Source organism: Pogoniulus pusillus, chromosome 5, assembly GCF_015220805.1.
Source record: "Pogoniulus pusillus isolate bPogPus1 chromosome 5, bPogPus1.pri, whole genome shotgun sequence".
In the NCBI taxonomy this organism is placed as follows: domain Eukaryota; kingdom Metazoa; phylum Chordata; class Aves; order Piciformes; family Lybiidae; genus Pogoniulus; species Pogoniulus pusillus.
Window position 1 is genome coordinate 22,836,775 of NC_087268.1, and position 26,997 is coordinate 22,863,771.

A 26,997-nucleotide genomic window follows, 5' to 3' on the forward strand; every position below is an offset into this window, starting at 1 on the left:
CAGTGCTGTGAAATAACATTTTTGGGTTCGCTGGCTGTGACTGCAGCAGTTTTCAATTACAAATCTGAGAATGACTGAACCTTTTTGAGGGTCAGTAGTTGAATGCTTGTTGTGTAGTCCTGAGCAATAGGGAATTAGTTTTTGCTACAATGCTGTCTTCTCATTTAGTGTTTCTGTTAGTACATTATGCAGCACTTATCACTGTACAGTCAACACAGACCTATTTGCCTAAACTTTAGGCAGACTTTTTTTGTTTGGTCTGTTGCAACTTCCGTTTGGAATGTTTTGATAATAGTCTTCTATCTGCTACCCCCTGCTCACGTGAGTTTGCAGTGAGATAAGCCTTTCAAAGAGAGGAAAATAAAGACAAATAATGTCATTAAACCAATTAAAGTTATTTTTATTTATGAGTGCAGTGATTTGCCAAGAACTGTATTGATTTCATGTGAATTTCTAAAACACTGCATTTGTTCATGGTACGGATTGCTCCACAGAAGTGTGTAAACTCTTTGTTGCTGTTTAGGTGCTGAGGGACTGAGGGTAGAATTTGATCGCCAGTGTTCCACAGAGCGGCGTCATGATCCACTCACCATAATGGATGGTGTCAACAGAATTGTTTCCGTCCGATCAGGTTATGAGAACTAGTGCTTTTCAGAAATGTCTTGTCTAAAGTAACTGTTAGATGTGGAATGAAATCTACTGCTGTCTGTGACTGATTTATTGTGAAGTTTATGGCAGGAAAAAAGAAAGAGGAAAAATTATGTCAGTTGGTGTTCTGTTTTAAAACAAAAGATGTACAATCTAGACAGACATCCGAGACCTTTGAACATAGAGAATCTCTCAGGAGAGCATGTTGTCACAATCTTCCTAAGAGCAATTAGAGTGTAAAAAGTCAGTGTTTAGCACCCCTGACAACATGCATAAATCTGTAGAATCAAAGTGTGTTTTAACAAATTGGATCATAAATGGAAAAGAATACTTTTGTTAGCTTTTCTCATTTTCCAGTAATGAAGAAATTTGAGCTCTCGCACATTGAAGACAAACTGCCTTCTGCTGTTAAGTGCTCAAAATAATAGCTAGGCTTTCTCTGTTTTCTGCTGTGGCCTGAGTATGTGACACTACATGAAATCTTCACATCTTTTATCCTGTTATTTCTGATTTCATTTTTAAGCACTATTAATTTACAGTAGACTTTGGAGGAATATTTTAAATCTCATAAAATTTAACATTGAACTTCCCTATATATGTGCAAGGTTCTCAGTAGCTACTGCCTGTGCTTAACATTTCTGATCAGTCGTGAAGTGGGCTTTTAGTGTTTACTTGTCTTTTCCTCAGACTGTTTCAGATGCACGTGTGTTTCATTAATGATTTCTGGTTGGAAAAGGCTATTAAGTTTTCTTTTATGTGTTTGTTGTTATGTGTTTTTGTAATATGAAAACATAATTTAAAAATAGGACAGTGGATTTTCCTAAGTTATTGTAATTGTCTTTTGAATATGGTATTAAATGTACAGAGTATCTGTTAACAGTGCCAAGTCAATCTTCTGAGACTCAAGTTTCATTATTATACCATCCTTATAGTTGTGTTTGTGTGGTTTTACATAGGATTTTTTTATCTTGAAAGCATTTACATGATATTTATAGGATAGAATCATTGAGAGAATTTGCATTTCATGAGTGGCTTGTCGGTTGGCTCAGAAAATAAATAGTAATATGTTCCTGTTACCTACTTTAATAGGTCGTGAGTGGTCAGATTGGTCTAGTGAATTGCGAATTCCAGGGGATGAACTAAAATGGAAGTTCATCAGTGATGGCTCTGTAAATGGGTGGGGATGGCGATTCACTGTTTATCCCATCATGCCAGCTGCAGGTAAAGTGACATAGATGATGTTTACAGAAGGACAAGAGAGTAAATGTACTTGCCTGGTTTTTGCAATTGCCTTTATAGCATGATATTTACATGCCATAAATGAATAATAGTTCATTTAACTTTCATACTAAGAAAACATTTTCATTCATACTTAAACGTTTTTAACAACGTCTTGGGATCTAAATTCTGCTATGTTGTTTTCACTTCAGTCTGAGGAGAAATCTTCCTCACCTTTTTGTTTTTGCATTTTGTTTCTTTCAGGCCCTAAAGACCTTCTCTCAGATCGTTGCATTCTTTCATGTCCCTCAATGGATTTGGTTACATTTTTGTTGGATTTTCGCTTAAATTTTGCCTCCAACAGGAGTATAGTTCCTCGTTTGGCAGCTTCTCTTGCAGCTTGTGCTCAACTGAGTGCCTTAGGTAGGTGTAGTCATAATTTTAAGCCTAATTTTTAAAATTAAAATGATTTTTTGAAGTAAATGTGGGTTTTTTTAATGTGTTTCTGTTTCCTTAGCTGCTGGCCACAGAATGTGGGCCTTGCAGAGACTACGGAAATTGCTCACGACAGAGTTTGGCCAGTCTATTAACATCAACCGGATTCTGGGGGATAACGATGGAGAAACACGAGCTTTGGTAAGAGGGCAGTGATGCTCTCCTCTTTTTCACATCAAGATGTATGTGAAGGATTAAAATGCTAACCCTAATGTACAACGGCTTTGTTATTAATTGCACAATAGGAATTGCACAAATGAATAGACTTTTTACACAGGTCTGCAAGTCTGTAAATATACTCTGTTTCGGGAAAAAGAGGGCTGATTTCAGTACTGAGTAGATGTGGTTTTGGTGATGCCAAAAAGTGATAGGAATACTTTTGTATTAGGAAATGGATGGAGATGATACTTCACATGATTAATGGTAGTTTGGGAAGTTGGTAATGTTTTGTTGCCGTCACCTAAATAATGTGCTTTTTGTAATACAGTGCAGTAAGACTGACTTTCTAGTTCTGTGATTTCTGTAGAGTTTCACAGGGAGTGCTTTAGCTGCTTTGGTCAAAGGTCTTCCAGAAGCGTTGCAGCGACAATTTGACTATGAGGACCCCATTGTGAGAGGTGGCAAACAATTGCTCCACAGCCCTTTCTTTAAGGTAATGGGTTACAATCAGAAAAGAATTCACTATCCTGGTTCTGAATTTTTTGGTGAGATGTGGTTAGCTCACCTAGTCCTATATCAAAAACATTTTGTCACAAAATCTGAATACTACTTCTAAAAGGAGAATTAGATATGCAAATACAGAATTACCTAGTTAGGCAGAATATGATTGGCCAGAAAAACATTGCAAGTACACTGTGCTACCCTTTTTGGTAAGTGATTTCTGAGTTTTTCTAATAGGAGTGTTGTGTTTGTTTATTTAAATACTATAAAAGTTTTTGCATTTACTTGGAGCAAATACTAATGCCTTAAAAGGAAGGATTGTATTTCAAAGTAAAAATAAAGAAATGCAATAAGAGTAAAAGGATGAAAAAAACCCTCTGAATTAGTAAAAAGTTAAACTCAGAGGACTTAACTACCTTAAGGAAAAGAAATTCTTAAAATATGTAAGAATTTTATACTGGAAAGAGGTGATCCATCATTCACAATCTTCGTCAGTAACATTGATTTGAATTTGAATTGAAAATCAGTTAAATTAATTTAATCACAGGACTTGGTTTAGAAATGTAAGGTAAAAAGTTCACATGGCATTTGATATAGAAAAGTTTATTAATCTGGGAGTGTTTTCATGGAGGGTTTATGAAAAGCTTTTCATTTGGAAGAGGAAATTAGATATATAACCATGGCTACTGATGTGGCCCCATCAGTGAGAGCCATGAAAATGGCTTTTAATGTCCTTTGCACTTTATGTGTTCTCGAGCCTATGTTCAGACTCTGCTGGTCTGTGAGCTGTTCAGCTACCTCAAATGTATAATTGCTTTTTATTACACATTTTTGATACATCTCTAAAATGTTTTTTGATAATCTCCAGGTTCTTGTGGCTCTTGCTTGTGATCTGGAGTTGGACACTCTCCCTTGCTGTGCAGAGACACACAAATGGGCCTGGTTCAGGAGGTACTGTATGGCATCCAGGGTTGCTGTGGCCCTTGATAAAAGGACACCATTGCCTCGCCTTTTCCTTGATGAGGTACTGCAGGAATACTTTGAATGCTTCATATAATATATGAAAGTGATACACTTAAAATTGCATCCTGATTTTGAAGTATCTGATGCCAGTTGTGGTAGCAGTAACTGATAGTGTGTATAACGTAGTTTAATACAAAGTATTTTACAGGTGGCAAAGAAAATCCGAGAATTAATGGCAGATAATGAAAATATGGATGATCTTCATGAGTGCCATGATGTTTTTAAGAGAGAACAGGATGAGCAGCTTGTCCAGTGGATGAACAGGTTATTTCTTTCAACTGTCATTGGTTTGGTTTGTGATGCTTTGTTGTTGTACTGTGGTAAATTGAATTTTTTGGTGATTTTTGAAAAGGTCTTTTAAAATTTTGTTCTGCATTTTCTGCAGGCGACCTGATGATTGGACACTTTCAGCTGGAGGCAGCGGAACTATTTATGGTTGGGGTCATAATCACAGAGGACAGCTTGGTGGGATTGAAGGGGCAAAAGTCAAAGTTCCAACTCCATGTGAAGCTCTTGCTACCCTTAGACCTGTGCAGTTAATTGGTGGTGAACAGACTCTGTTTGCAGTGACTGCTGATGGAAAGGTAAGGATATGAATAATTGCTGGTTAGACTCCTTGAAACAATTAATCTTCAGTCAGAAGGAGTTTGGTGAAATAAAAAATAATGTGCATAAGTAGGTGATGATGATGTTATTATTGGTATTTTTACTACTATTTAGTAGTAGTTTTGTCTTATTTTACTTTTTTTTAAAGAAACTGGAGCTGAACGAACTTCAGTGAATTCTATGCACTCTATGGATTCTATGAACTCCACTATGAGTTCAGTGCATGAAGCAAGACATGCATTTCAGTTCTCAGTTCAAAGCTGTCATGAGGTTTTTGGAAAGCAAAACTGAACACAAGTAGCATGGTTACAGAATCCAATAAAAGAATGGACATACAAATATGGTGGTGTCTCCCTGATTGGGGAGAGGTGTAGTTAGTTTGAAGTTGTTCGCAGTTAGGCATCTAGCCTGTAAGTTAGATATTGCAGCATCTGATTTGCAGATGCTTAAATCCTGAGTGAAAAAGAACACTGCAGAAGTTGAGTGCAAGGTAGAGGAGGAAAAAGAAAAGTCACAATTTCAAAAAATTCTTAAATTTGATACAGATGGCAGCTCTGTGTTAGGGATGTGATTGAGAATTTTAGCTACAGCTTTTCATGACAGTTACATTTATCTAGTTCGATACTGGAGTGATTCCTGAACTGTCAGTATCATCCTTGTTAGTGATTCACAGAAGGTTGAGGGACAGATTAATGACATTGCCTGACATCATTCTGTTCAGACAAATTACTTTCACATAGACAAACCCAGAATAAAAAGCAATACTTAGCACTATATTCATGGTATGAAAGGGAAAGAAGCAACTGTATTTAGAGATATTGCACAGAAGAAAGAAAAATGGAATAGTGTTGCTTGAGAGAGACCTTACAGGTGATAGAAGTTTTCGTGATGTTGTCTCAAAAAGCTATGGTTTTTTGATACTTCTACAAAATTAGCCTGAGAATGTAAAATGAAATCCATTAAGCCAGTGGCAGTTCATATTAACTTGTATGTAGCCATATCTTCCCATATTTTTGTGAAATATTTCAAAGTACTTATTTTATAGAAAAATTTATAGAGATACGTACGAAACTGATTTTTCAGGCTTTCCTTTAACTGTGTTACAGTATGCATTCACTGAGAGTTGTCCTGTACAGCTTTAGTGAATGTTCTTCAAAAGGCAAGCAAACATTAAATTTTATTCTTCACTTTAAAGCTATATGCCACTGGATATGGAGCAGGTGGTAGGCTTGGAATTGGAGGAACAGAGTCAGTTTCTACTCCAACTTTGCTGGAATCCATTCAACATGTATTTATAAAGAAAGTTGCAGTGAACTCAGGAGGAAAGCACTGTTTGGCATTGTCTTCTGAGGGAGAAGTTTATTCTTGGGGTGAAGCAGAAGATGGCAAACTTGGTCATGGCAACCGAAGGTAAGTAACACTTTGAAACGTTTGGGTTTTTTAAAGCTATGAATTGATACTTAGCGTTGCAGTGTATTTGAAGTGTTGTGTGAGGTGCTGCCCAGATGTAGAAGCCAGTGTTAAATAGTGATGTGAAAATGTGGTTTTTTGTGGAAAGTCACGAAATAATGTTTGGATAAACAGTTCCTCTGATTTTGCTAATTAGATACTGTGTTCTAACACTGTGGATGTCGAAATCTAGTGTCTTTCCTTTGAGCTAATTTGTCTTGCGGTATGAGGAGCTCAAAGGCTTACTGGGGAGTGAAACCAACATTCTACATCTGATCTCTGTATACATTGTCACTTGCATTGTAGGAGAAATTCTGTTGTGTTAGAGATAACAGTGGCCTGATCCAAAAAGAAAAAGGAATGCTGAAGTCTCTGGAGGACAGTAGTACCTTTTATGCTAGAAATTTCGATACTGTATGTTCAATAGGAGTGTTTTTTTACGGCTACACTGGATTGTAATGGAAGTGGTTTTGTGGTTTCAGCTTACCTGTAAAGCTGTACTATAATTTGTGATAAAATATTTCTAGCTCTTATAGGCCTCTAAAAATATTTCAGAATGTGTAACTAAACATAAGTCTGTAGGCTATTAAAGCAGAGCAAAAACCAAATAGTTATTTTAGATCTCCTTGTACTCATTTAAAAAACCTCTCTCCGTGCACAGGTGACCATGAATGGTCTATTCTAAAAGTACTGACGACACAAATATTTTCGTTTCAGCCCGTGTGATCGTCCTCGTGTAATTGAATCTCTGAGAGGTGTAGAAGTGGTTGACATCGCGGCTGGAGGAGCACATAGTGCATGCATTACAGCTGCAGGAGATCTTTTTACGTGGGGAAAGGGAAGATATGGACGTCTTGGGCATGGAGATAGTGAGGATCAGTTAAAGCCTAAACTGGTAAGAAATTTAGGAGTCTTAGGCCAGTTCTCACCTCCTGATTTGTAACATTTTTCATTTCTGCATATAAAGACTGACAAGGCAAAATGGTGATATGTATTTGTAAGAAATGAGCTGTTGCTTTAGGAAATGGGAATGCATGGGAAGAATAAAATTAAAATGGAGCTGCAAAACCTTTGTAAGAGGGCACTAAACAGCTTAGAAAAAAAAATGGGTTGGGATTTTCTTTAAGTCTTCCCTAAATTTCCCCCCTCCCCCCCACTGTAAATAACACCCCTTCTCAGGTGTTAGTTTGCACTGAAAGTAACAAGTGATTTCCTTGTCTACTGGGTTCCCTCACTGCTTGCTTTTTGGAAAATACCAGTGATTAGTGATAGCCACTTAGTCACTTGCAAACTGCTTCTTTTCCTCACATAACAATTAATCATGAGAATTAATGAGTACTGAGATGTTACTGAATATCTACTGAGTAAATAAGATTCTAATCTAAGTAGTTATAAAGTATTTGTTATTTGCTAAAGAAATTTGAGTTAAGCAATTGTTGGTGAAGAAGATAACTGTTTCTTGGATTTCCATATAAGAATCAAATGGAACTTGGATAGTATGAAATGTAGAAATAATAATTATACTAATTAGAATCATAGAATGTTAGGTGTTGGAAGGTATCTCCAGAGATTTGAAAGCAGGATCACCTAGGATATGCCACTCAGGAGCGCATTCATGTTGGCTTTGAAAGTCTTCAAAGGAGACTGTACAACCTCTCTGGGCAGTCTGCTTCAGTGTTCTGTCACCCTCACCGTAAAGAAGTTTTTCCTCCTGTTGAGATGGAACTTCCTGTATTCTAGCTTATATCCATTATTCCTTGCCCTGTTACCAGATACCACTAAAAAGAATTTGTCTTCTTCCTCTTGACACCCACCCCTTAGACATAGACCTTAATACGATCCCCTCTCAGCCTTCTCTTCTCCAGACTAAACAGTCCCAGTTCTCTCAGTCTTTCTTCATAGGAGAGATGTTCAAGTCCTTAGTCATCCTTGTAGCTCTTTGTTGGATTCTGTCCAGAAGATCGCTGTCTTTCTTGAATTGGCAAGCTCAAAACTGGATACAGTATTGCAGGTGTGGTTTCACCAGAGAGCGTAGAGAGTGGGGAGAACCTCCCTAGACCTGCTAGACATAATTTTATTAATGCACCCAGGGATATCATTGACCTTCTTGGCCGCAAGGGCACATTGCTGTTCTGTAAATAACTTGCTAGGATTCTGAGGTCCTTCTCTTTGGAGATGCTTTCCAGCATAACAACCCCTAATCTGTACTGGTACCTGGTGTTACTTCTCTCCAGGTGCAGGACTCTACACTTGTCCTTATTGAACTTCATGCGGTAATTCAGAGTTCCATACTCCTGTGAGCTAGACTGTAAGAGCTTAAGAAAACTGCCATGCTTTTGCAATGAGAGTTCATTTTGCTACCTGTGTTCTCTAACTGAAAGTGCAGAGAAGATAATATTACATTACTTGAATCAGACAGAACCATTGTTGTTTATATTCATAACTCTGTGCATGCGTTTCTATTCGTGCAAGCATTCACTTTTTTCACTGATTGTCTACACACTTTCCCTTATACGCATTTTAGTCCTAACGTCCTTCTACTCTGTGCCTGCAGATCCCATACTTCATCACCAGATGGGCAGTATTTCAAAAGATAGTGATTAAATTCAGGCTATGATGTGACTCCTAGCGAATTATAAACTAGTAGAAGAGCATTTGAAAATAAGACTTTTTCTCTTCTTACTGTGTTCAGTACTTAGATCTCAAAATACTTCCACAGAATATAGTCTTTGATAACCCTGTCTGTTTTATATGAATTGCTTTCCCTGAGGTTTTAGATCAAACCCATGTTAACTAGATCGCCAATTGAAAAGAGTAATCCAGTATTTAAAATGCATAGAGTTAATTCTCTGTTTTTTTAAAGAGCAAAATCCTTTGAATTGCCTTTATTTGTTTGTTTCTGTGATGTTTTAGACATAGTTCCAGTGAAATACCTTGGCAAATTGAATTTAAAATCTTTTTAAAGCTAAATAACTGAGTCTTCTATTGAGAACAAAAATGGGTGATTTCTTTATAGGTGGAAGCACTCCAGGGCTACCATGTGATTGACATAGCTTGTGGCAGCGGAGATGCACAGACGCTGTGCCTGACTGATGATGATACTGTCTGGTCCTGGGGTGATGGAGATTATGGAAAACTTGGGAGAGGAGGCAGTGAGGGCTGCAAAGTACCAATGAAGGTATTTGAGTGTATTTTTTCATTGTTTTAGGAATGGTGAATGGTAAAGACAGGCTTCATAGTTGTCCCACCAATCCTGGGACATCAGTGTTCTTGTGATTGTGGTCAAGAACCCACTTTGTAGGCTATGAAAGGCCTTTGTAATTTGTGCTGATTTGCACTTGAATGTTTTTTCTTTGGAGAGTGTAGCTTGTTCCAGAGTATTTCTCAGTTTTAACTCTTGTCAAAACACAAGATTTTGCCAAGAAATGTTCATATTTCCTTGCATTAATAGAATTCCATAATACTGCTGAAGTCATAATTTTATTGCAGAAAAGAGTATCGACTGGTTAACAAGCAGTCCTACTTCATGTTAAACCTTTAATCTGAACGCATGATTGACTTAAAGTTTCTTCATGTTGCAAATTAAATCCAGCATTTGTCATGAAGATGTGACCATATGTTTGTATATGTGTGTGACTGTGTACACCTGTGCAGAGTGGATTTTAGGTTCTTAGTCAAGAGTCATACTTTATTGTCTAGATGAAGTGTGTTACTGCATGATACAATGCAGTATGAAAAGAGGTCATGTGTTTCATCAATCCCATAGAATTGATGGTGAAGTTATATAAGGACCTACACAGAATAAATAGGTAGAGTGTGGTGGAGGTTTAAATAATTTTACTGTGCTAGTAGAATCACATCACTACATTGTCTAGGGATGATTAATGTTGAGTGTTTGGAGACAGAGTCTTACCATTTCTACTAAGGGGCAGTTACTGAGTAACTGTTGGCAAAATGTAGTAGATGTGATCTTCAACAGTTTGCCAAATCTGAGCTTATTTTTGATGTTTAAGTAGTAAATAGTAGAAAGGAAAGTTAACTTTGATTTAATTTGATTTTCTTTTCCTAGATTGATTCCCTCACAGGCCTTGGAGTGGTTAAAGTAGAGTGTGGATCGCAGTTCTCTGTGGCTCTTACCAAATCTGGGGCAGTATATACATGGTAAGTATTTAGCATTAGCTTTGACATTGTAGATTTGCAACGGGTGTTGGTGTTAGACTTTTTTTACTAATTCAATTTTAATCCTTTATCAGAAACTTTTTTGAGTTCCTCTTGTTTTGGTTAGTAATAAAATCTACCACTTTGGGGAACCACTGGAAGATTCAGCAGTTCCTAGGAGAGTTAATAGAAGGATAAGCCTGAAGTGTCATGCAGAGTGGAAGATGATAGCAAAAATAACATTGTTATCTGTGATCAAAATTGTGTCTAGCTTGTGGTGGCTGTAGTCTGAGAATTTTATTTTACTACTTTGTTTTACTCTTCTTACGACATTCCAATTTGTGTAAAGTATTAGATATAAGTGTTTAAACAGACTAAGCAAAATATTTTCTCAACATCCCTCTAAGCCCTTGTTTGCGTGGCATTATGGAGAGCCTTAAACTCTGCAAAGTTCAGTAAATGTACTGTTTTTGCAGATGAATGCTTCTAATAGTAGACCCTTTTAAGAGGAAAATGACAAGCAGCCTCCTGTAAAAGTGGTACAAGGACCTACATAGAATAAGTAGGAACAACATAGTGGAGGTTTAAGAATTTTTGCTCTTATCAACAGAATCACATCCATGTCATACAAACTAGGGATGATTGAGTATCTGGAGGGTGATTTTAATATTGGACCGATTATCAATCCATCTACAGGTCAGATATTTGTCAATCTGTTTTTCCACAAGTAAAACATGGCTTTAACATGTTTTACCTTCTCTGTGCAGGGGCAAAGGAGATTATCATAGGTTAGGCCACGGATCTGATGACCATGTTAGAAGACCACGACAAGTGCAGGGTCTGCAGGGGAAGAAAGTCATTGCGATTGCTACTGGATCTTTACACTGTGTTTGCTGCACTGAAGATGGTAAAAAAAAAAATCATTTACTTAGTTCTCAATACTGAATTTGAAAAAATTAAAGTATTTTTTAATTAGCTCTTGGTTGATTGTCCTGGATAATAATGCTGGTCCTCTGCGTGCATGGCAATATTTTGTGTTTGCAGATGCTGCGTATCTCTCAAGTGGCAAGTGTGTCATTGATTTAAAATGATCACATAAAACCAACTGAAGACTTTTAGTTAATAAAGTTTCATAAATTCTGATGGTCAAAGAAAAATATAGAGCTCCAAAAGTAATTACAGATTGGACAAGCAGTAGAACGAATGGATTTATTTGGCTTTTTGGGTTTTTTTGCAGGGTCTTCTGGGCCTGCTGAGGTGTTTAACTTGCTAAATGAAAAACTATGCAAACAATATTGCTTCTAACAGAGCAGGCTGAGATACTGAATATTCTTTATAGCAGACTAACTCCCAGAAGTAATTAACAAGTCTGCACAACAACTGAGTGTTTTATAAGTACCAGTAAAATAGGCTGTAGTTGCAGGAAATGAATGCTCAGAAACAAGGTTGCCATTTTAAAGATATTTTCTAATTATTTTGCTGTGGTTAGCACTTACTTTAATGCCCTCTCTAGTCATACAACCCATTACAGGATCTTTTATCTCGTGCAAAACATGAAGTATTTTCTATTTTTTTTTTAACATCAGATTTTTTTAATTTTTTTTTTTTCATTATGAAACTGTCAAATAGAGACTGTTTTTCTGTGTCTGTTGTTACTCTTCTGCTCCACAATTTCCTTCTGTTCTGGACCAGGTGTTTTAAGTTAAGCAAACTATGTGGAAATGAATTCATCATATGCTAGCTGATTTATGTAGACTGTGGAATTAACCATGTCATTCAAGATTTATCTGAACTAGATGGTGGATTTCAGAATGACTGTCAGTTGTAAAAGTCTTCATTAAAGTCTAAGGCTGCATTCAGTTCAATTATTTATAAATGCAAATGTTAAAAAAAGGGGAAAAGCTTCTGTCTTATCTTCAGGACAATTAAATATTTTTATTGGTTTAGGGGAAGTTTATACGTGGGGAGATAATGATGAAGGGCAGCTTGGAGATGGAACAACTAATGCCATCCAAAGACCGCGCTTGGTTGCAGCACTTCAGAGCAAAAAGATCAACAGAGTAGCCTGTGGCTCAGCACATACTTTAGCTTGGTCAACCAGTAAACCTGCTAATGCTGGCAAGCTCCCTACACAGGTAAAATTTTTGGCTTATTGTGTTCAGATTTTAAACATACTTAGTATACTTATTGCCAATCTTGCAGTAGATAATTTTCCTTTCTAAATCCCTGCCAAAAGCTCAGTGTGTGTTGATTTGGCTTTGCATTTGAGCCAGTTCCTTTTGTGTAATTCCATATTTCCAAGGAAGGATTCCAGTTTTCTGAGGTGAGAAAGCCTCTTTCATTCAGTTGTTAATCCAGTGGAAAACGGTAACTCAGTTTGCGAGTCAGCAGGTGTTTTAGTTCTATATTCCAGCTAAGAAAATATTATGCCTTCCAGAGGAGTTCTTCATTACTTGCTTTGTGTCAAGACTTGTTTTCTGAATATTCTTTCAGCTGTACTGCCTGGGTATAGTGATGACAGGATGTAAAATAGGCCTGCTTTTCAATAAAGGGAATTGTAGAATATGGAATAGAAAGGATAGTTTTAACTCTCATAATTCCGACACTTGTTTCAGTTTAGGCGTGTACTATTAGTACCCCTTATAAACAGTTGAACTCTGTGTAATAAGTTTTGTGTGAATAAGCAAGTACCTGAATTCCTAATGCAAGTTTACAGGTCTTATGAACTGTTGTTCTATTTAATAAAGCATGCAATAATTTTAAATTGCATTAAAATAGCATTGTCTTATCATAGGTGCCTATGGAGTACAATCATCTGCAGGAAATTCCCATAATTTCATTGAGAAACAGGCTTCTGCTGTTGCATCACATTTCTGAGCTCTTCTGTCCTTGCATTCCAATGTTTGATCTTGAAGGAAGACTTGATGAAACTGGCCAAGGACCCTCAGTTGGGTTTGACACGTTACGGGGAATACTGATATCACAGGGAAAGGTACTTAGCAGAATTATTTTTGAGATAGTGATTTGTAATTGTAAGTGAAATACACTTTTCAGCTGTTTCTGAAGAAGATAGATCTCTAGGTCTCATTTTGTTCTGGAGGTTGTGTATCAGATATTTCCATCTGGATTAGGCAAACTTCTTTGTGAATGTGTACCTTTGTTTTCCTCAGTTCTTCATCACAGTGTTATCTTGAAATAACTTTACATTGTAGATGTTCAGTTTGTAGTATAGGTGAATTCTTACAAGGTATTCAGTAGATGCTGTCCTGAAAGAAAATGTAAGGTATGAAGTGGCCACTGTCTGTTTTTATATTTCACTTGTCATGATCACATAATATACCAAATGGTCCAAAGCTCTATGCAGTTACAAACTTGCTTTATACTGGGCTAAAAGCAAAACCAGAATACCTAGGAGTTCTGTCTCTTATCAGTAAAGAAAGTAGATTATTTCAGTTGTAAGTAGTCAGTCATGCTTCAAGGCTACAACACTTAAAAATTCGTATGCTGAAAGCATTTAGCTACCTTCAGTATGATCATCGGTTTTGCATCTGATTTTTTTCACTGTAGTAACTAGCCTAACAAAAAAAATACAACCTTATATAAAGAGACAAAATCTGGGAGATATATTTGAAAGACTTCATCATAGAACCAGTCAGGTCGGAAGAGACCTCCAAGATCATCCAGTCCAATCTAGCACCCAGCCCTGTCCAATCAATCTCTTTGTGAAGATCTTCCTTTTAACAGCCAGCCTGTATCTCCCCTGGCACAACTTGAAACTGTGTCCCCTTGTTCTGTTGCTGGTTGTCTGGGAGAAGAGACCAACCCCCGCTTATCAGGCTAAGGGCTTGTCTTTCATTTTGCCTTACTAAAGGCTGTCATTTTACATGAAAGCCTAAACTGGAAAAAGGAAAAGGAAATCCTAGCTCTTCTGCTTATATCACTTTAATGTTTTAGTGCTATTAATAGGGAGTCCTTGGGCATATGATGTTAAGTATAGGAATGTGTACTCAGGAGACACATTAAACATAGTTCAGGAAGAGCTCCAGATGTGAGATAAAATGTGATATGAGGCATATTTTAGGTCAAAAGCAGTCAACAGAGACAACAGAAGTTGTGATGCTGTGTTGATATCTAAGCATTTAAGCCAGGCTTACCTTTCTAGAGACTTAAAAATCTTGCTGAAGTTTGCTTGAAACTGACAATGTAAAATCAGACCCAAATATTTACTTAAATTACACTAAAACACAGTTTAAAAAAATGTTAATGCTTTCTCTTCTATTTATTGCCTTCCATAGCAAAATTATCTCACAGCTTTATCTTTGGTGTATTTTGTTTGTTTTAATTATTTCAAATATATTTGATGCTTTTTTTCCACTACTCAAGAAAGACTCAGAGGTGCTATGTCTTATCTAGTGTCTTGTGATGTTCTCAGAAGGAAATTGTTGAAAGATGATATGCCAAGATCAGTTTCTGTATTCTTCCGAGGTTTTCTGGTGTGTTTCTTTGTTTTGTTTTGTTTTTCATTTGTTTTGTTTTCTCCCAAGTTGAACAATATATGTATCTGTGAAATATGTGCAGTTTTCTCTCACCCAATTGCAGTTTTGACACTGAAATTCTTGTAATTTCTTTTTCTCAGGAGGTAGCTTTCAGAAAAGTTGTGCAAGCAACTATGGTGAGAGATCGTCAGCATGGGCCAGTTGTAGAGCTCAACAGAATACAGGTATCTGAAGCTGAAGTTTTGATTTAAGTATCTGTATATTTAGTTCACAGATTTGTCAATTCCCTTTTAGTATCTGGGTAAGAAGCAGTTTAAATAGAGTTGTTTGTTTTTTTTATCAGAGACACTAACAATGAAGAAGTGAATGGAGCTAAGGCTGTTGTCTTTCTTTTCAATATGTTTACAGCCACACTGTAGGAACACTTGTTAAAATGATAATTAAAAGATTTAGGGTCTAATGAGCAAAGCAAGTCCTGTTTGACCAAGAAATGTTTTTTTCAAGTCTCACTGCACTAGACAGTTGAAGAAAGTAGTGTGATTCTGTTGCCTTTCTTATCTTCCCAAATGGTCAGATGAATTATTCAACTGTTGCTTTCATAACAGAGACCATATGGGGTGGTGGGGGAAAAAAAAGTGCCGTTGAATATAATTAAAATTGAGGCTGATAAACTGTTGTCCTTTGCTGGTCATCACATGTCATATTGATTGCAGAATTCTTTGATATAAAAGGGCTTTTTTTTCCTTATCACTGACGTTAGAAAATGTAATGTTATGCCTTAGGCCAGATGTGTCTCTCTCTTCGGATATTTCTGTAATGAAGAATAGTTAAAGCATTGTAAGCCTAGTCTTATGGAATCCACATGCATTTCTTTTCTTTAGCAGTGATGTTCTTTTGTTTTTTGGGTATGCTGTAAAAAATAAGAAAACCTACTCTTTGTAAGGCTAGAATGGAGAAATTGTGGAAACTCTGACAAACGAGTTTTGTCTTAGTGAATAGAAGGACATCCTGTTGCATCCAGACCCTGTTTCTGCTTATTTGCTATTTTCTGTGGACATGTAAAGTTTCTTGTGATGATATGTGATTAAAAGTTACTGGTTTAGTTTATTTGGGAAGCTGAAGAGTGTTAGAAATTTTCTCACTGCTTTTTGTGCATGTGTATGAAGTTAGAAGGTCCAGTAAAGCAGTGCAAGAATTTAAGCAGGAAACCAGGGAGTAGGGTTTGCGCTCATTTTGTAGTGCCATCCTTCTGCTGTTAATTAATTAAGATAGACTTTTTCTTGTACTCCAGTTCACTACTTGAATCTGTCTTGAACTCTGGAAAAGAACTAGTAGCTGCAGGGCTTCCCTTCTTCATAGCTTGTGGGGGAAAGGAAACACTGCTGTAACACAGGTCTGTCCTAGATTTAGCCGAGAGGGATCCTATTCATAGTCTGGCCTGATTATACAGTATCAAATAGGAGTGACAGTTTCTTGAGTTACCTTTTGCAAAGAAGGATAATGTGGACCCTGAAACTGTTTGATCCTTTATAATACTTAAATGAAGAACCAAGGCTGCTTTACATAGTGTTAAACAGCTAACTGCCAGTGTTAGAGTTTTGATCTATGCTTCAAATTCCCTTGTTTTCAGGATACTTTCTCACAGTTTATATACTATATAGTGCAGACAATTCACTTTGTCATCTTTCTTCATACAAAATAAACAAATGAATTTTTAGAGTTGTCTTACAAATACTGACCTGGTTTATAAATATTTCTTCAGTTTACTCTGTTGATCAGTGGCTTCATTGGGTGTACGAAAACTGGACATAACAGTTGTCTCACTTGTGGTATAAAAGCAAGCAAAACACCAGTCCTTTGTACTTAGGTCAAGTTTTACATGCACCAGAATCCTTTAGAGCAGATTATGTTCAGCCCCTGGATATTTTATGTTGGGAATCTTAAAATAGCAGGACACAGGAGAATCATAGAATTGTTTCAGTTGGAAAGATCTTTAAGATCATTAAGTCTAACAGTCATCTAATTTTACCAAGTCTGGTGCTAAACCATGTCTCATAGAACCAGATTAATGGTTCTGGGATGATGATCCAACCACCTCCCAGAGCAACCTATTCCAGTGTTTGATAAACCTTTCAGTGGAGAAATTTCTTCTGATATCCAAGCTCAACCTCCCCTGGTGCAACTTCAGGCCATTTAGTCTCATCATGCATTTGTAGGAAGAGGAAACTGACTTTCACCTCCCTACAACCTCCTTTCAGGTAGTTGTAGAGATGAAAAGTTATTCACTCGGCCTCCCTTTCTCCAGACCCTTCACCAGCTTGACTGTCCTCCTCTGAAGTAGTTTTACATAGTTTTCTTTCCCAAGTTGTGTGATGGCAGTACCACAGCTCACTTCAGTGCTAGCCTGGTATTTCTGTAGAATAATGTTGAGGGTGGATGTTCTGTACCTTGAGGCTTAGTGTGCAGGCAAGCTTGAATGAACACAGTTTGGGACACTGTTTGAGATCTGTATAGGGCAGAAGAAATTAAACTTGGTGCACTTTTGTCCGTGGCATTTTTGGGAAGGATCATTAAGTGATGCATTCCAAAACAGCATCTGAGCCATGCACTGAAAATGCGCAAATGAAGTAGTGGAAGACTGAGCCAGAAAGCAAACTAAGTTACTTGTCTAGAAAGGGCTGTACTGCTCAAGTTTGCTTACTGCCCCTCTTGCTAGCAGAGCAGATTTACCGTCTATTTAAATACTAGTGTAGCTCATGTGGTGTCAGATGGACAGACACATTCATAATGCTGTTAGATCATATCTTTGCCTTTAGATGAAAGAGATTTTCACTGCAGTTGAAAGTGGTAGTGAAACTCAAAGCAAAATGCGTGGAATTTTCCTTGCATGCCACTTCTTATGGATTGTAACCAAATCTTAAAATACACTTTTTCCATAGGTATCTAAAAGCACATTTCTCCATGTGTGTGTATATATATACACAGATGTATTTTGATAGTGCTTATTCCTTTAAGAGATTTTTACTAAATAGATCAAAGAATAACTTGCATTCAGTTTCCTGTGTATGAAAAATATATACAGTTTTGACAGAGATGGCAATAACTACGTGGATTGCAATCCAGTAAAAATGAGTTTACCAAGGTACTGGTGGCTACCTCAGGAATAGGGGAAGGAAACCATTAACAAATTTTATTGTTAATACCTCTCTGTCTTTCCATTTTCCTTTTGAACATGAACAGATGCTGAGTAGAGACATATATGAATGACAACATGTGTGAAATTAAAGATAAGTAAGGTTGGGGAAATGTAAACTTCCTTGTCTAGGGAAGAGTGCCCACAGGGTTGTCAGCTGAACTGGTAAGAATAGATCTGCCTAGCTGCAATGAACACTCCTATTGTTTTTGTATGTTCCCAGCAATAGCAGTAAAATGGCTGAGACCTAACCAACCTCCAGATTTGTGTTTTTATTTAAAAAAAATCATCATCATTATGTTCAGCCATGTTTGAAGATTGTCTCAAGGAGTTATGACAATGAACCAAGTAGTTATGACAATGAACTAGAACAGTCATTCAGCATTGGCATTGTCAGGTCAGTTCAGGAGGTGGTGGAAGTGTCTCAACAGCCAGATAGTGTTTTTAATTTTTTTTTCAAATCCAGGCATTAGCTCCTAAATGTCTGCTGTTAGGGAGACACTTGAATTTGTGGTGTTTATTAATAGTGATAATTGTAGTAGTCACTAACAATTAAACAGCAATGTCATGGAGAAAAGATCTGTGGCGGAAGTTGCTGTGCAGCCTGTCCTAGAACCAGGAACTATTTCTTTTCCTTAATGGTTAGGTATATCCTATTTTTATGTCACTAACAATGAGATATGGGCTGATAGGGTGTGGGCTGGATGAGCATACAGTGAGGTGGGTTGAAAACTGTCAGAACAGCTGGGTCCAGAGGGTGGTGATCAGTGGCATGAAGTCAAGTTGGCGGTCAGTAACTAGTGGTATACCCCAGGGGTCAATACTAGGCCCAGTCCTGGACAACATCTTCATTAATGATTTAGAGGAGATGGAGAATACCCTTGGCACATTTGCTGATGATAGAAAACTGGGAGGAGTGATTGATGCACTAGAGGGTTGTGCTGCCATTGAGAGAAATGCTGCCTAGCTGGAGAAATGGGCTGACTGGAACTTCATAAAGTTCAGCAAGGGGAAGTTCAAAATCCTGCACCTGAGGAGGACCAACCCTAGGCATCAGTATGATGGGGGTAGTCTAGCTTGAAAACAGTTTTGCAGAAAAGAGCCTGGGTTTGCTGGTGGGCACCAAGTTGAACATGACCCAGAATTGTGCCCTTGTCCTGAAGGTTAATGACTGTCCTGGGCTGCTCTAGGAGGGATGTTGCCAACAGGTCAAGGAAGGTGATCCTTGCCATCTGCTGAGCAGTGGTGAGGCCACACCTGGAGTGGTGGGTGTAGTTCAGTACAAGAGTGACATGGACATAGTGGAGAGAGTGCTGCAAAGATGGTAAAGGGACTGGAGCATCTCTTATAAGGAAAGGCTGAGAGAACTGGAACTGTTCAGTCTGGAGAAGACAAAGCTCAGGAAGCATCTCGTTAATGTGTATTTTTGCATATGTGAAGGGAAGGCTTTGGTCAGTGGTGAACAGTGGCATGATCAGATACAATGAGCAGAAAATGAAGGACATGGGGTTTCCTCTCACCATCAGCAAACATTTTCACTGTGAGGGTGGCCAAACATTGGTACAGGTTGCCCAGCAAGGCTGTGAAGTCTCTGTCTTTGGAGGTATTTGAAAGCCATCTGCATATGCCTGGGCAGCTGGCTTTAGGTGGCTCTACTTGAATAAAGGAATTGGACCAGATGACCTATAGAGGTGCCTTCTGCCCTCCGTCATCTTGTGATTCTTTAATAGTTCTAGGCTCCTGATAGCCTGGAATTTTAAGAGCTTTCATCCTCCTTGAAAGAACTAATAACCAACAGGGGTTTGTGTCTAGTTCTGGGCCCCTCAGTTCAAGAGAGATGTTGAGGTACTGAAATGTATCCAGAGAAGGGCAACAAAGCTGGTAAGGGGCCTGGAGCACAAGCCTTACGAGGCTGAGAGAGGTGAGGTGGTTTAGCCTGGAAAAGAGGAGGCTCAGGGGTGACCTCATTGCTGTCTACAACTACCTGAAAGGAGATTGCAGCCAGGTAGGGGTTGGTCTCTTCTCCCAGGCAACCAGCAACAGAACAAGAGGACACAATCTCAAGTTGTGCCGGGGGAGGTATAAGCTGGATGTTAGGAGGAACAGAGAGAGTGATTTGCCGATGGAATGGGCTGCCCAGGGAGGTGGTGGAGTCACCATCTCTGGAGGTGTTCAAGAAAAGCCTGGATTAGGCACTTAGTGCTGTGGTTGATTGGACAGGGCTGGGTGCTAGATTGGACTGCATGATAGCTGTATCTAGGGATGGATATTAAATGGTACTGAAAATACTGTAATGCTGCAATTTGAAATCTGTTTTTTTTCTACTGTAAATGTCACATACATACAAGATACACTGTGGACTTCTGCAAATGTTTCACTGAAAACTTACTTTATAAACATCAATGCTCTGCTCTGCGCAGTGATCCCAGCTGAACTGCCTTCTTACAGTGTCTTTTATAATGTGCTTACTTGATAGGTAAAACGTTCTAGGAGCAAAGGAGGACTGGCTGGGCCTGATGGTACAAAGTCAGTGTTTGGACAGATGTGTGCTAAAATGAGTTCTTTTAGCCCCGATAGCCTTCTGCTTCCTCATCGTGTTTGGAAAGTCAAGTTTGTTGGTAAGAAGATTGTCCACCACCTCCCTTCCTTATTGCACTTCGTTTTACAGTCTTCTTCAGATTTATTTTTCTGGGGGACCTGAAGGAAGGGAGGGATATTGGAAGATGATGTATGTGTGTGGGCAGAGGAAGGTGCTTACAACACTAGGAAGTAAAAAAGCTTTTTAAAAACTATTATAGAAAAACCCCTCAACATTAGTGGAAATGTGCCTGTAATTCTCCTCCAATCCCAGGAATAACTCTTCTGCCTACAACAAACATTCTGCAAAACCTAAACTTGTTTTTATGCTGTCCAAATTGGTACATAATCCTGGCTAAATGCTTTTACTGATAGAATTGTTTTTACAGTTCAGATACAATTTTAAGCTTTTTGATGAAAAATAGTTATAAAATCTACTATGTATAAGATATATAAAATCTGTTCTAAAATGTTGTTTTGACTTCCTTTTTTCTACCTCTGTTTCATTTTACCATTTTGATTAGTGTATAACACAAAAGTGTTAGTTGCACTATTGACAAAACAGTGATTTTGACACTGTGATACGTTGTATAATCTTCTAAATAATGTGGTTTACGAAGAACTGGAAATACTCAAATCGAAAGGAACAGATAAAGGGGTTTCATATGAACAGATATGACTGTGTAGCTTTTATGACTGGTTGTTTACTCACTTATCTCTTTGAAAGGAAATGCAGATTATTTTAATGCTAAATTTATTTTTTAATATTTAACTTTGAAACTTTTTTTTTTCCCTCCCCCCAAGGTGAATCTGTGGATGATTGTGGTGGAGGTTATAGTGAATCAATAGCAGAAATGTGTGAGGAGCTTCAGAACGGGCTGACCCCTCTGTTAATTGTGACACCAAATGGAAGAGATGAATCTGGAGCAAATAGAGATTGCTTCCTATTAAATCCTGCTGCCAAGTCACTCTTGCATATGAACATGTTTCGTTTTCTTGGTAATTCCTTAGTAACTGATTTTTTGCTTGCATTCTGTCATCAAAATATCGGGCATCTAACATTCTGACATTAATAACATTATGTTCAATCTTACAGGTGTACTTTTGGGCATTGCTATTCGGACTGGCAGCCCTCTGAGCCTCAACCTGGCTGAGCCAGTGTGGAAACAGCTTGCAGGAATGAACCTAACAATTGCTGATCTCAGTGAGGTAAGTAAGAAGTTTGTAAGTAGAATGCAGCTCAGAGTAGAGCGGACAAGCAGAGTCTAGTGTAATTTCTTTCTCCAGTGACTGGCCTTTTTAATTTCTACGTGCTTGTATTTTGACTGGCCTTTGACATTTTGAGCCAGTGTGGAAGGATGACTTGTACTCACTGATAAAACTATTAATTCAAGTAATTTAAAACTAGTGAATAAGCTATCTGAATTGTAGAGTGTTTTCAAATGTTCTCAAGGTTTTTGACTAGACAAATATTTGTAGTTGAACTCCTACTTACCAGTAGACCTTTCTGGTGCTGTTTCTCTCTGTTGTGCCAAGATGCAGTAACTGACTGGGTGCACACGCCTACACTGTTTTGAAGAAAAGAGAGTGAGTTCAAACTGTGACTGAAAATAGTTTGTGCCTACATATTGAACAGCATAAAGTTTCAGATCCTGTTTTCTGAGCTCAGTAAATGCGGAGTAAGAGTTAACCTGTCACTAGGAAGAGTTCTTTCTCAAATACTGTCATATAGAAGGATACTTGCTTTGAAAGCATTGAGTCATTCTTGTCAGTAAAGGGATTCCTTTTGTACCAAACCCAGCACTGGACTTTGTAGATATGGTTACATTTTGAAGCTTTAAATCCATTTTTTTAAAATAATACCATTTCTTGGCAAACACTCCTCCAAAGGATTGAAATCTCAAACACATCCTAGGGTAACAGAGTTTTACATAAAACACAAAACTAAATGGGTTGTGATCAGATATTTAACAATGTTTTTGCTAGATCGCGCATGATGCACTGCTTTTGGTGTGCAGTACACACTGTTTTATAGTGCTAGTAAGCTGACTTCAACTTGAGACTGTTATTTCCAAAAGGTTGATAAAGATTTTATTCCGGGGCTAATGTACATTCGAGACAATGAAGCCACTTCAGAAGAGTTTGAAGCTATGAGCCTCCCATTCACTGTGCCTAATGCAAGTGGTCAAGATATTCAACTGAGTTCCAAGTACACCCATATTACACTGGATAACAGAGCTGAATATGTGAGGCTGGCAATAAACTACAGGTTTGTGAATAAGTTGTTCAAATTCTTGACATGAGTAAGCATTTTCTTTGAAAGCATATGTACAAACTCTTAACCAATATGACACTTCACCTTGCGTATACAGTTCGTATTTTCATGTGATTACAGCATTGATTTTCTGATTTATTTTATAATCAAAGAGGAAAGATGAAACTTAATTTTTAGGAAACAATAGGCTAGCAGATATGGCTCTAGATTTGAATAGCAGTCTTGAAAGAGCATTTTTGGTAGACAGTTCTATGTGAAAAGGCATGCACCATCCATTTAGTTCTTAGGCAATAAAGTAATAGATTTAATCCTTAAACTGTTTGTGAAGAGAGCTTAGATTTAGTACTAATACTCCTGCAGTTTTGCATATCATGAGTTGCAGTCAAGAGCAGTTCTAGCAGAATTCTTACTCTATTGTTGGAATACACAAACCTAAATGTTCATACCTTGAGCACTGTAAAATGTCTGACACTTTTGCACAGACAAGCAGATTCACCCAGAGGTGCCAGAGGCTGAACATTGGGCTGAAAGCATGGAAATAATTTTTAAGTATTGGAGAAGGCAGGCCTTTGGTGACCACTTAAATACCTAGATAGTTGATCCAGAAAAGTACATCTAAGAAACAAGCACAGGCCTCTTGTTACATGAAGCAGCAGGCCTAGTGCTTATTGAAATATGTAAATTTAGATCATTTAGACAAGAAACTGATGCATGGTGGTTTTGTTCTTGACATCGTAGTTAATCTTTTTAGAGAGTGCTTGAGTAAAACTTTATCATCACTATATACTTGCTTATTAGTTTGTAACTACAACTGCCAAAGTACTGTTTGTGCCTGCCAACAGCTACTGCATTGCAGTGTTTGATTTTCTTATCTTCTATAACTGATTATGAGCTAATAATTGGACCTATTCTTGACAATGGAGAGAAATTTCATTTGGAATGGGTAAATTATACATCTATATAAAATGTTACATTCCTTGGAAGAAATAGTTTTGCTCTCTTGCCCAATTCTGGCTTTCCTCAAAGGGAATTGCTTCTAAATAATGCATTTTACAGTTAAAAGGGCTTTGGGAGAAGGACCAAAGAGTATAGATTAAGTTGTAGAATTATATTAATATCTTGAGAAAAAATGTAGCACTCTAATGGAATCCATGTGGAAAAATCCATGTGCAAGACCAAGATTGTCCCAACATTTTTACTTATTTTGTTGATGAAAAGCCTCAGCACAGGACTTGTCAAGGATGCAGACCTCTGCTCTGGAGAGCTCTCTGTAAAGTATCTCAGAAATTGTTAGACAGGGAGGAAAATAAAAAGGTGAAACACAAATTGTAGGTGGCAGCAGAAGCAGTAAAATGTTAGACTTAATCTGTGTCTATCTTGACATAAAACCACTCTTGTCTCCTCAGACATCACGTTTTAGTTCAGACCCAATTTTCTTTTACCATATCTGTCTAGTGTGGGGAATGTTTGAGGGCAGAATTTCAAAGCACAGCCATTCTTTTCCCAAGAGTATGTTGTTTGCAAGTGAAACACTCTTTGAATGGTACTGGAAGTAAGATATACTGAGCTTGCTGTACAGAGTGACTTGGTGTAGAAGCTGTTCTAAGTCACGTGTCTTGCGTGGTAAAGTGTTTGTTAATATTCCTTGAGATACAGCTGAAGACTCGAGGAGAGTGGTTGATTACAGTAAGTGCTAGAAATAATTGCTGCAAGTGACACTGACAGCAACTCTGAAAATGTGTTTCTGCAGGCTTCATGAATTTGACGAACAAGTTGCAGCAGTTCGTGAGGGGATGGCCCGTGTTGTTCCTGTTCCTCTGCTTTCGCTCTTTACGGGATATGAACTGGAAACCATGGTATCAATCTCTAATTTGCTACCTCTGTCAGACTAATTTTGAGTGTGATGTTTCACTTGTATCTTACTAATCAAACCCCTCATTAATTACTGTTTACAGTGATCATTCTGTAATTGCAAACATCTTGTCCAAGAAAAGACACAAAAGCGTTTAATTTCTCTCTAGATGTTAATAAGGTTATTTTGATATAGTTGAACGGTGATGTAATGGATTATTTTTGGAAGAAAGAAACAAAGGAGAAAAGCAATTTAAAAAAAAATCAATCAAACAAACAACCCCAACCACCCAACCAAACCAAACCAACAACTATAAAAAAGCCAAACCACAGAACAGGGACCTAGGAGTTGAATTGTGAGATATTCATCCCAAGTAAAATATATGATTCAGAAATGCAAAAGAAGGTTCATTATAGTCTCCTGATGGGAAGGTAGGTGTGTAACATTATTGTAATAGGAGACTACAGTGCACAGTACTTCAGATACTGGATACGTTCATTTTGTCAGAGTAAAAGTTGATTAAGTATCTTGAAGGGATGGGGGGGGGGGCAGAAATTACCTGTGATTACTTGATCGTGCCTGTCACTGCATTTCATTTCTCAGGTATGTGGAAGCCCGGATATTCCACTTCACCTCCTGAAATCTGTAGCAACTTACAAAGGCATTGAACCAACTGCTTCCTTGATACAGTGGTTCTGGGAGGTGATGCAGTCCTTCTCCAACACAGAGCGATCTCTCTTCCTGCGTTTTGTATGGGGCAGAACAAGGCTGCCCAGGACTATTGCAGACTTTAGAGGGAGAGACTTTGTTATTCAGGTAATGTGTATGGGATGAGGTGTGTGGGGGGGTTATTTTAAAAAAGCTGTTGGCAGAGAAGTAGTAGTGTGACATAACAAAACAACAGGCTGACAAACCCAATCTTGTTTTGTGACAAGATGACCTGACTATTGGATGAGGGAAAGGCTGTGGATATTGTCTACCTAGTCTTTTGAAAAGCCTTTGACACTGTTGCCTACAGAATTGTCATGGACAAACTGGCTGCTCCTGGCTTGGATGAGCACAGCTCTGCTGAATAAAGCACTGGCTGGATGACAGAACTCAAAGGGTGGTGGTCAGTGGGGTTAAATCCAGCTGGCTACCAGTCACTAATGGTGTCCCCCAGGGCTCAGTGTTGGCACCACTTCTGTTTAACATCTTTGTTGATGACCTTGATGGAGACAGAGAGAGTGTCATCAGTAAGTTAGCAGATGAAACCAAGTTAGGTGGCAGTGTTGATCTGCAGGAAAGTAGGGAAGCTCTGTGGAGGGACTTGGATAGATTGGATTGATGGGCCACCATCAATGGCATGAGCTTCAAAAAGGCCAAATGCCAGGTCCTACACTTGGGCCACGACAACCCCAAACAACTCTACAGGCTTGGGGAAATGTGGCTGGAAAGCTGTCTGGCAGAAAGGGACCTGGGAGTTGTAATTGACAAGCAGCTCAATATCAGTAAGCAGTGTGCCCAGGTGCAAAGAAAACTAATGGCATCCTGGCTTGTATTAGAAATGCTGTGTCCAGCAGGAATAGGGAGGTGACTGTCCCCTTGTACTAGGCTCTGGTGAGGCCACACCTTGAGTACCATGTTCAGTTTTGGGCACTCATTACAGGAGAGATGTGGAGGTGCTGGAGCAAGTGCACAGAAGGGCAATGAAGCTGTGGAAGGGCCCGGAAAATAAATCTTATGAGGAGTGACTGAGGGAGCTAGGACTGTTTAGTTTGAAAAAGAGGTGGCTGAGGGGAGACTTCATTGCTGTCTGCAACTGCCTGAAAGGATGTTATGGAGAGGCTGCTGCTGGTAATTAGTGATAGAACTGCAGCTGGGTGGGTTTAGACTGGATGTTAGGAAACATTTTTTCACAGAAAGAGTGGTCAGGCTTTGGAATTAACTGCCCAGGGAGGTGGTTAAGTGTTTAAAAGTTATTGGGATGTGGGTGCTTGGGGATATGGTTTAGGGTGAACCTTGTCAAGTAGGGGTATCAGTTGGACTTGGTAGTCCTGAAGGTCTTTTCCAACCTGAATGTTTCTGTGATTTCAGTGAACTGTTTCTGCAGCATTATGTTATGGATTTGACACTACTACGGGGACCTGTAGTGTATATAAATATTTTTCTCCCTTGACTTGAGCAAGTGGCTGTTTGTTTCATTTCTTAGCCACTTCCCTGGATTTTGAGAGTTTTCCCCTGTCAGTCATCAGCTGTTCTTGCTGATGTTTATCTAGCATTTCATTGAGCTCCATTAATCATTTCAACTAAACTTAAAAGCCACAATCTTCAAATCCTTTTGGGTTTGCTGAAGGAACGTGACCTT

General features: G+C 38.3%; 1 protein-coding gene across 3 annotated transcripts in view; it reads left to right on the forward strand.

Moving 5' to 3' along the window:
* Nucleotides 1–26,997, forward strand: part of HERC2 (HECT and RLD domain containing E3 ubiquitin protein ligase 2) — a 118,017-nt gene that overhangs the window by 89,770 nt on the left and 1,250 nt on the right. For all 3 annotated transcript variants that reach the window (XM_064143509.1, XM_064143510.1, XM_064143511.1), the window contains 22 exons: nucleotides 524–631; nucleotides 1,738–1,869; nucleotides 2,131–2,289; nucleotides 2,384–2,502; nucleotides 2,888–3,013; nucleotides 3,890–4,045; nucleotides 4,193–4,308; nucleotides 4,430–4,628; nucleotides 5,846–6,060; nucleotides 6,817–6,994; nucleotides 9,116–9,277; nucleotides 10,169–10,260; nucleotides 11,025–11,164; nucleotides 12,205–12,392; nucleotides 13,052–13,249; nucleotides 14,894–14,977; nucleotides 20,423–20,564; nucleotides 21,328–21,522; nucleotides 21,620–21,732; nucleotides 22,602–22,792; nucleotides 24,549–24,654; nucleotides 25,254–25,466. In XM_064143509.1, coding sequence (XP_063999579.1) covers nucleotides 524–631; nucleotides 1,738–1,869; nucleotides 2,131–2,289; nucleotides 2,384–2,502; nucleotides 2,888–3,013; nucleotides 3,890–4,045; nucleotides 4,193–4,308; nucleotides 4,430–4,628; nucleotides 5,846–6,060; nucleotides 6,817–6,994; nucleotides 9,116–9,277; nucleotides 10,169–10,260; nucleotides 11,025–11,164; nucleotides 12,205–12,392; nucleotides 13,052–13,249; nucleotides 14,894–14,977; nucleotides 20,423–20,564; nucleotides 21,328–21,522; nucleotides 21,620–21,732; nucleotides 22,602–22,792; nucleotides 24,549–24,654; nucleotides 25,254–25,466 — 3,332 coding nt within the window. The remainder of the gene's footprint in view (nucleotides 1–523; nucleotides 632–1,737; nucleotides 1,870–2,130; nucleotides 2,290–2,383; nucleotides 2,503–2,887; nucleotides 3,014–3,889; nucleotides 4,046–4,192; nucleotides 4,309–4,429; nucleotides 4,629–5,845; nucleotides 6,061–6,816; nucleotides 6,995–9,115; nucleotides 9,278–10,168; nucleotides 10,261–11,024; nucleotides 11,165–12,204; nucleotides 12,393–13,051; nucleotides 13,250–14,893; nucleotides 14,978–20,422; nucleotides 20,565–21,327; nucleotides 21,523–21,619; nucleotides 21,733–22,601; nucleotides 22,793–24,548; nucleotides 24,655–25,253; nucleotides 25,467–26,997) is intronic.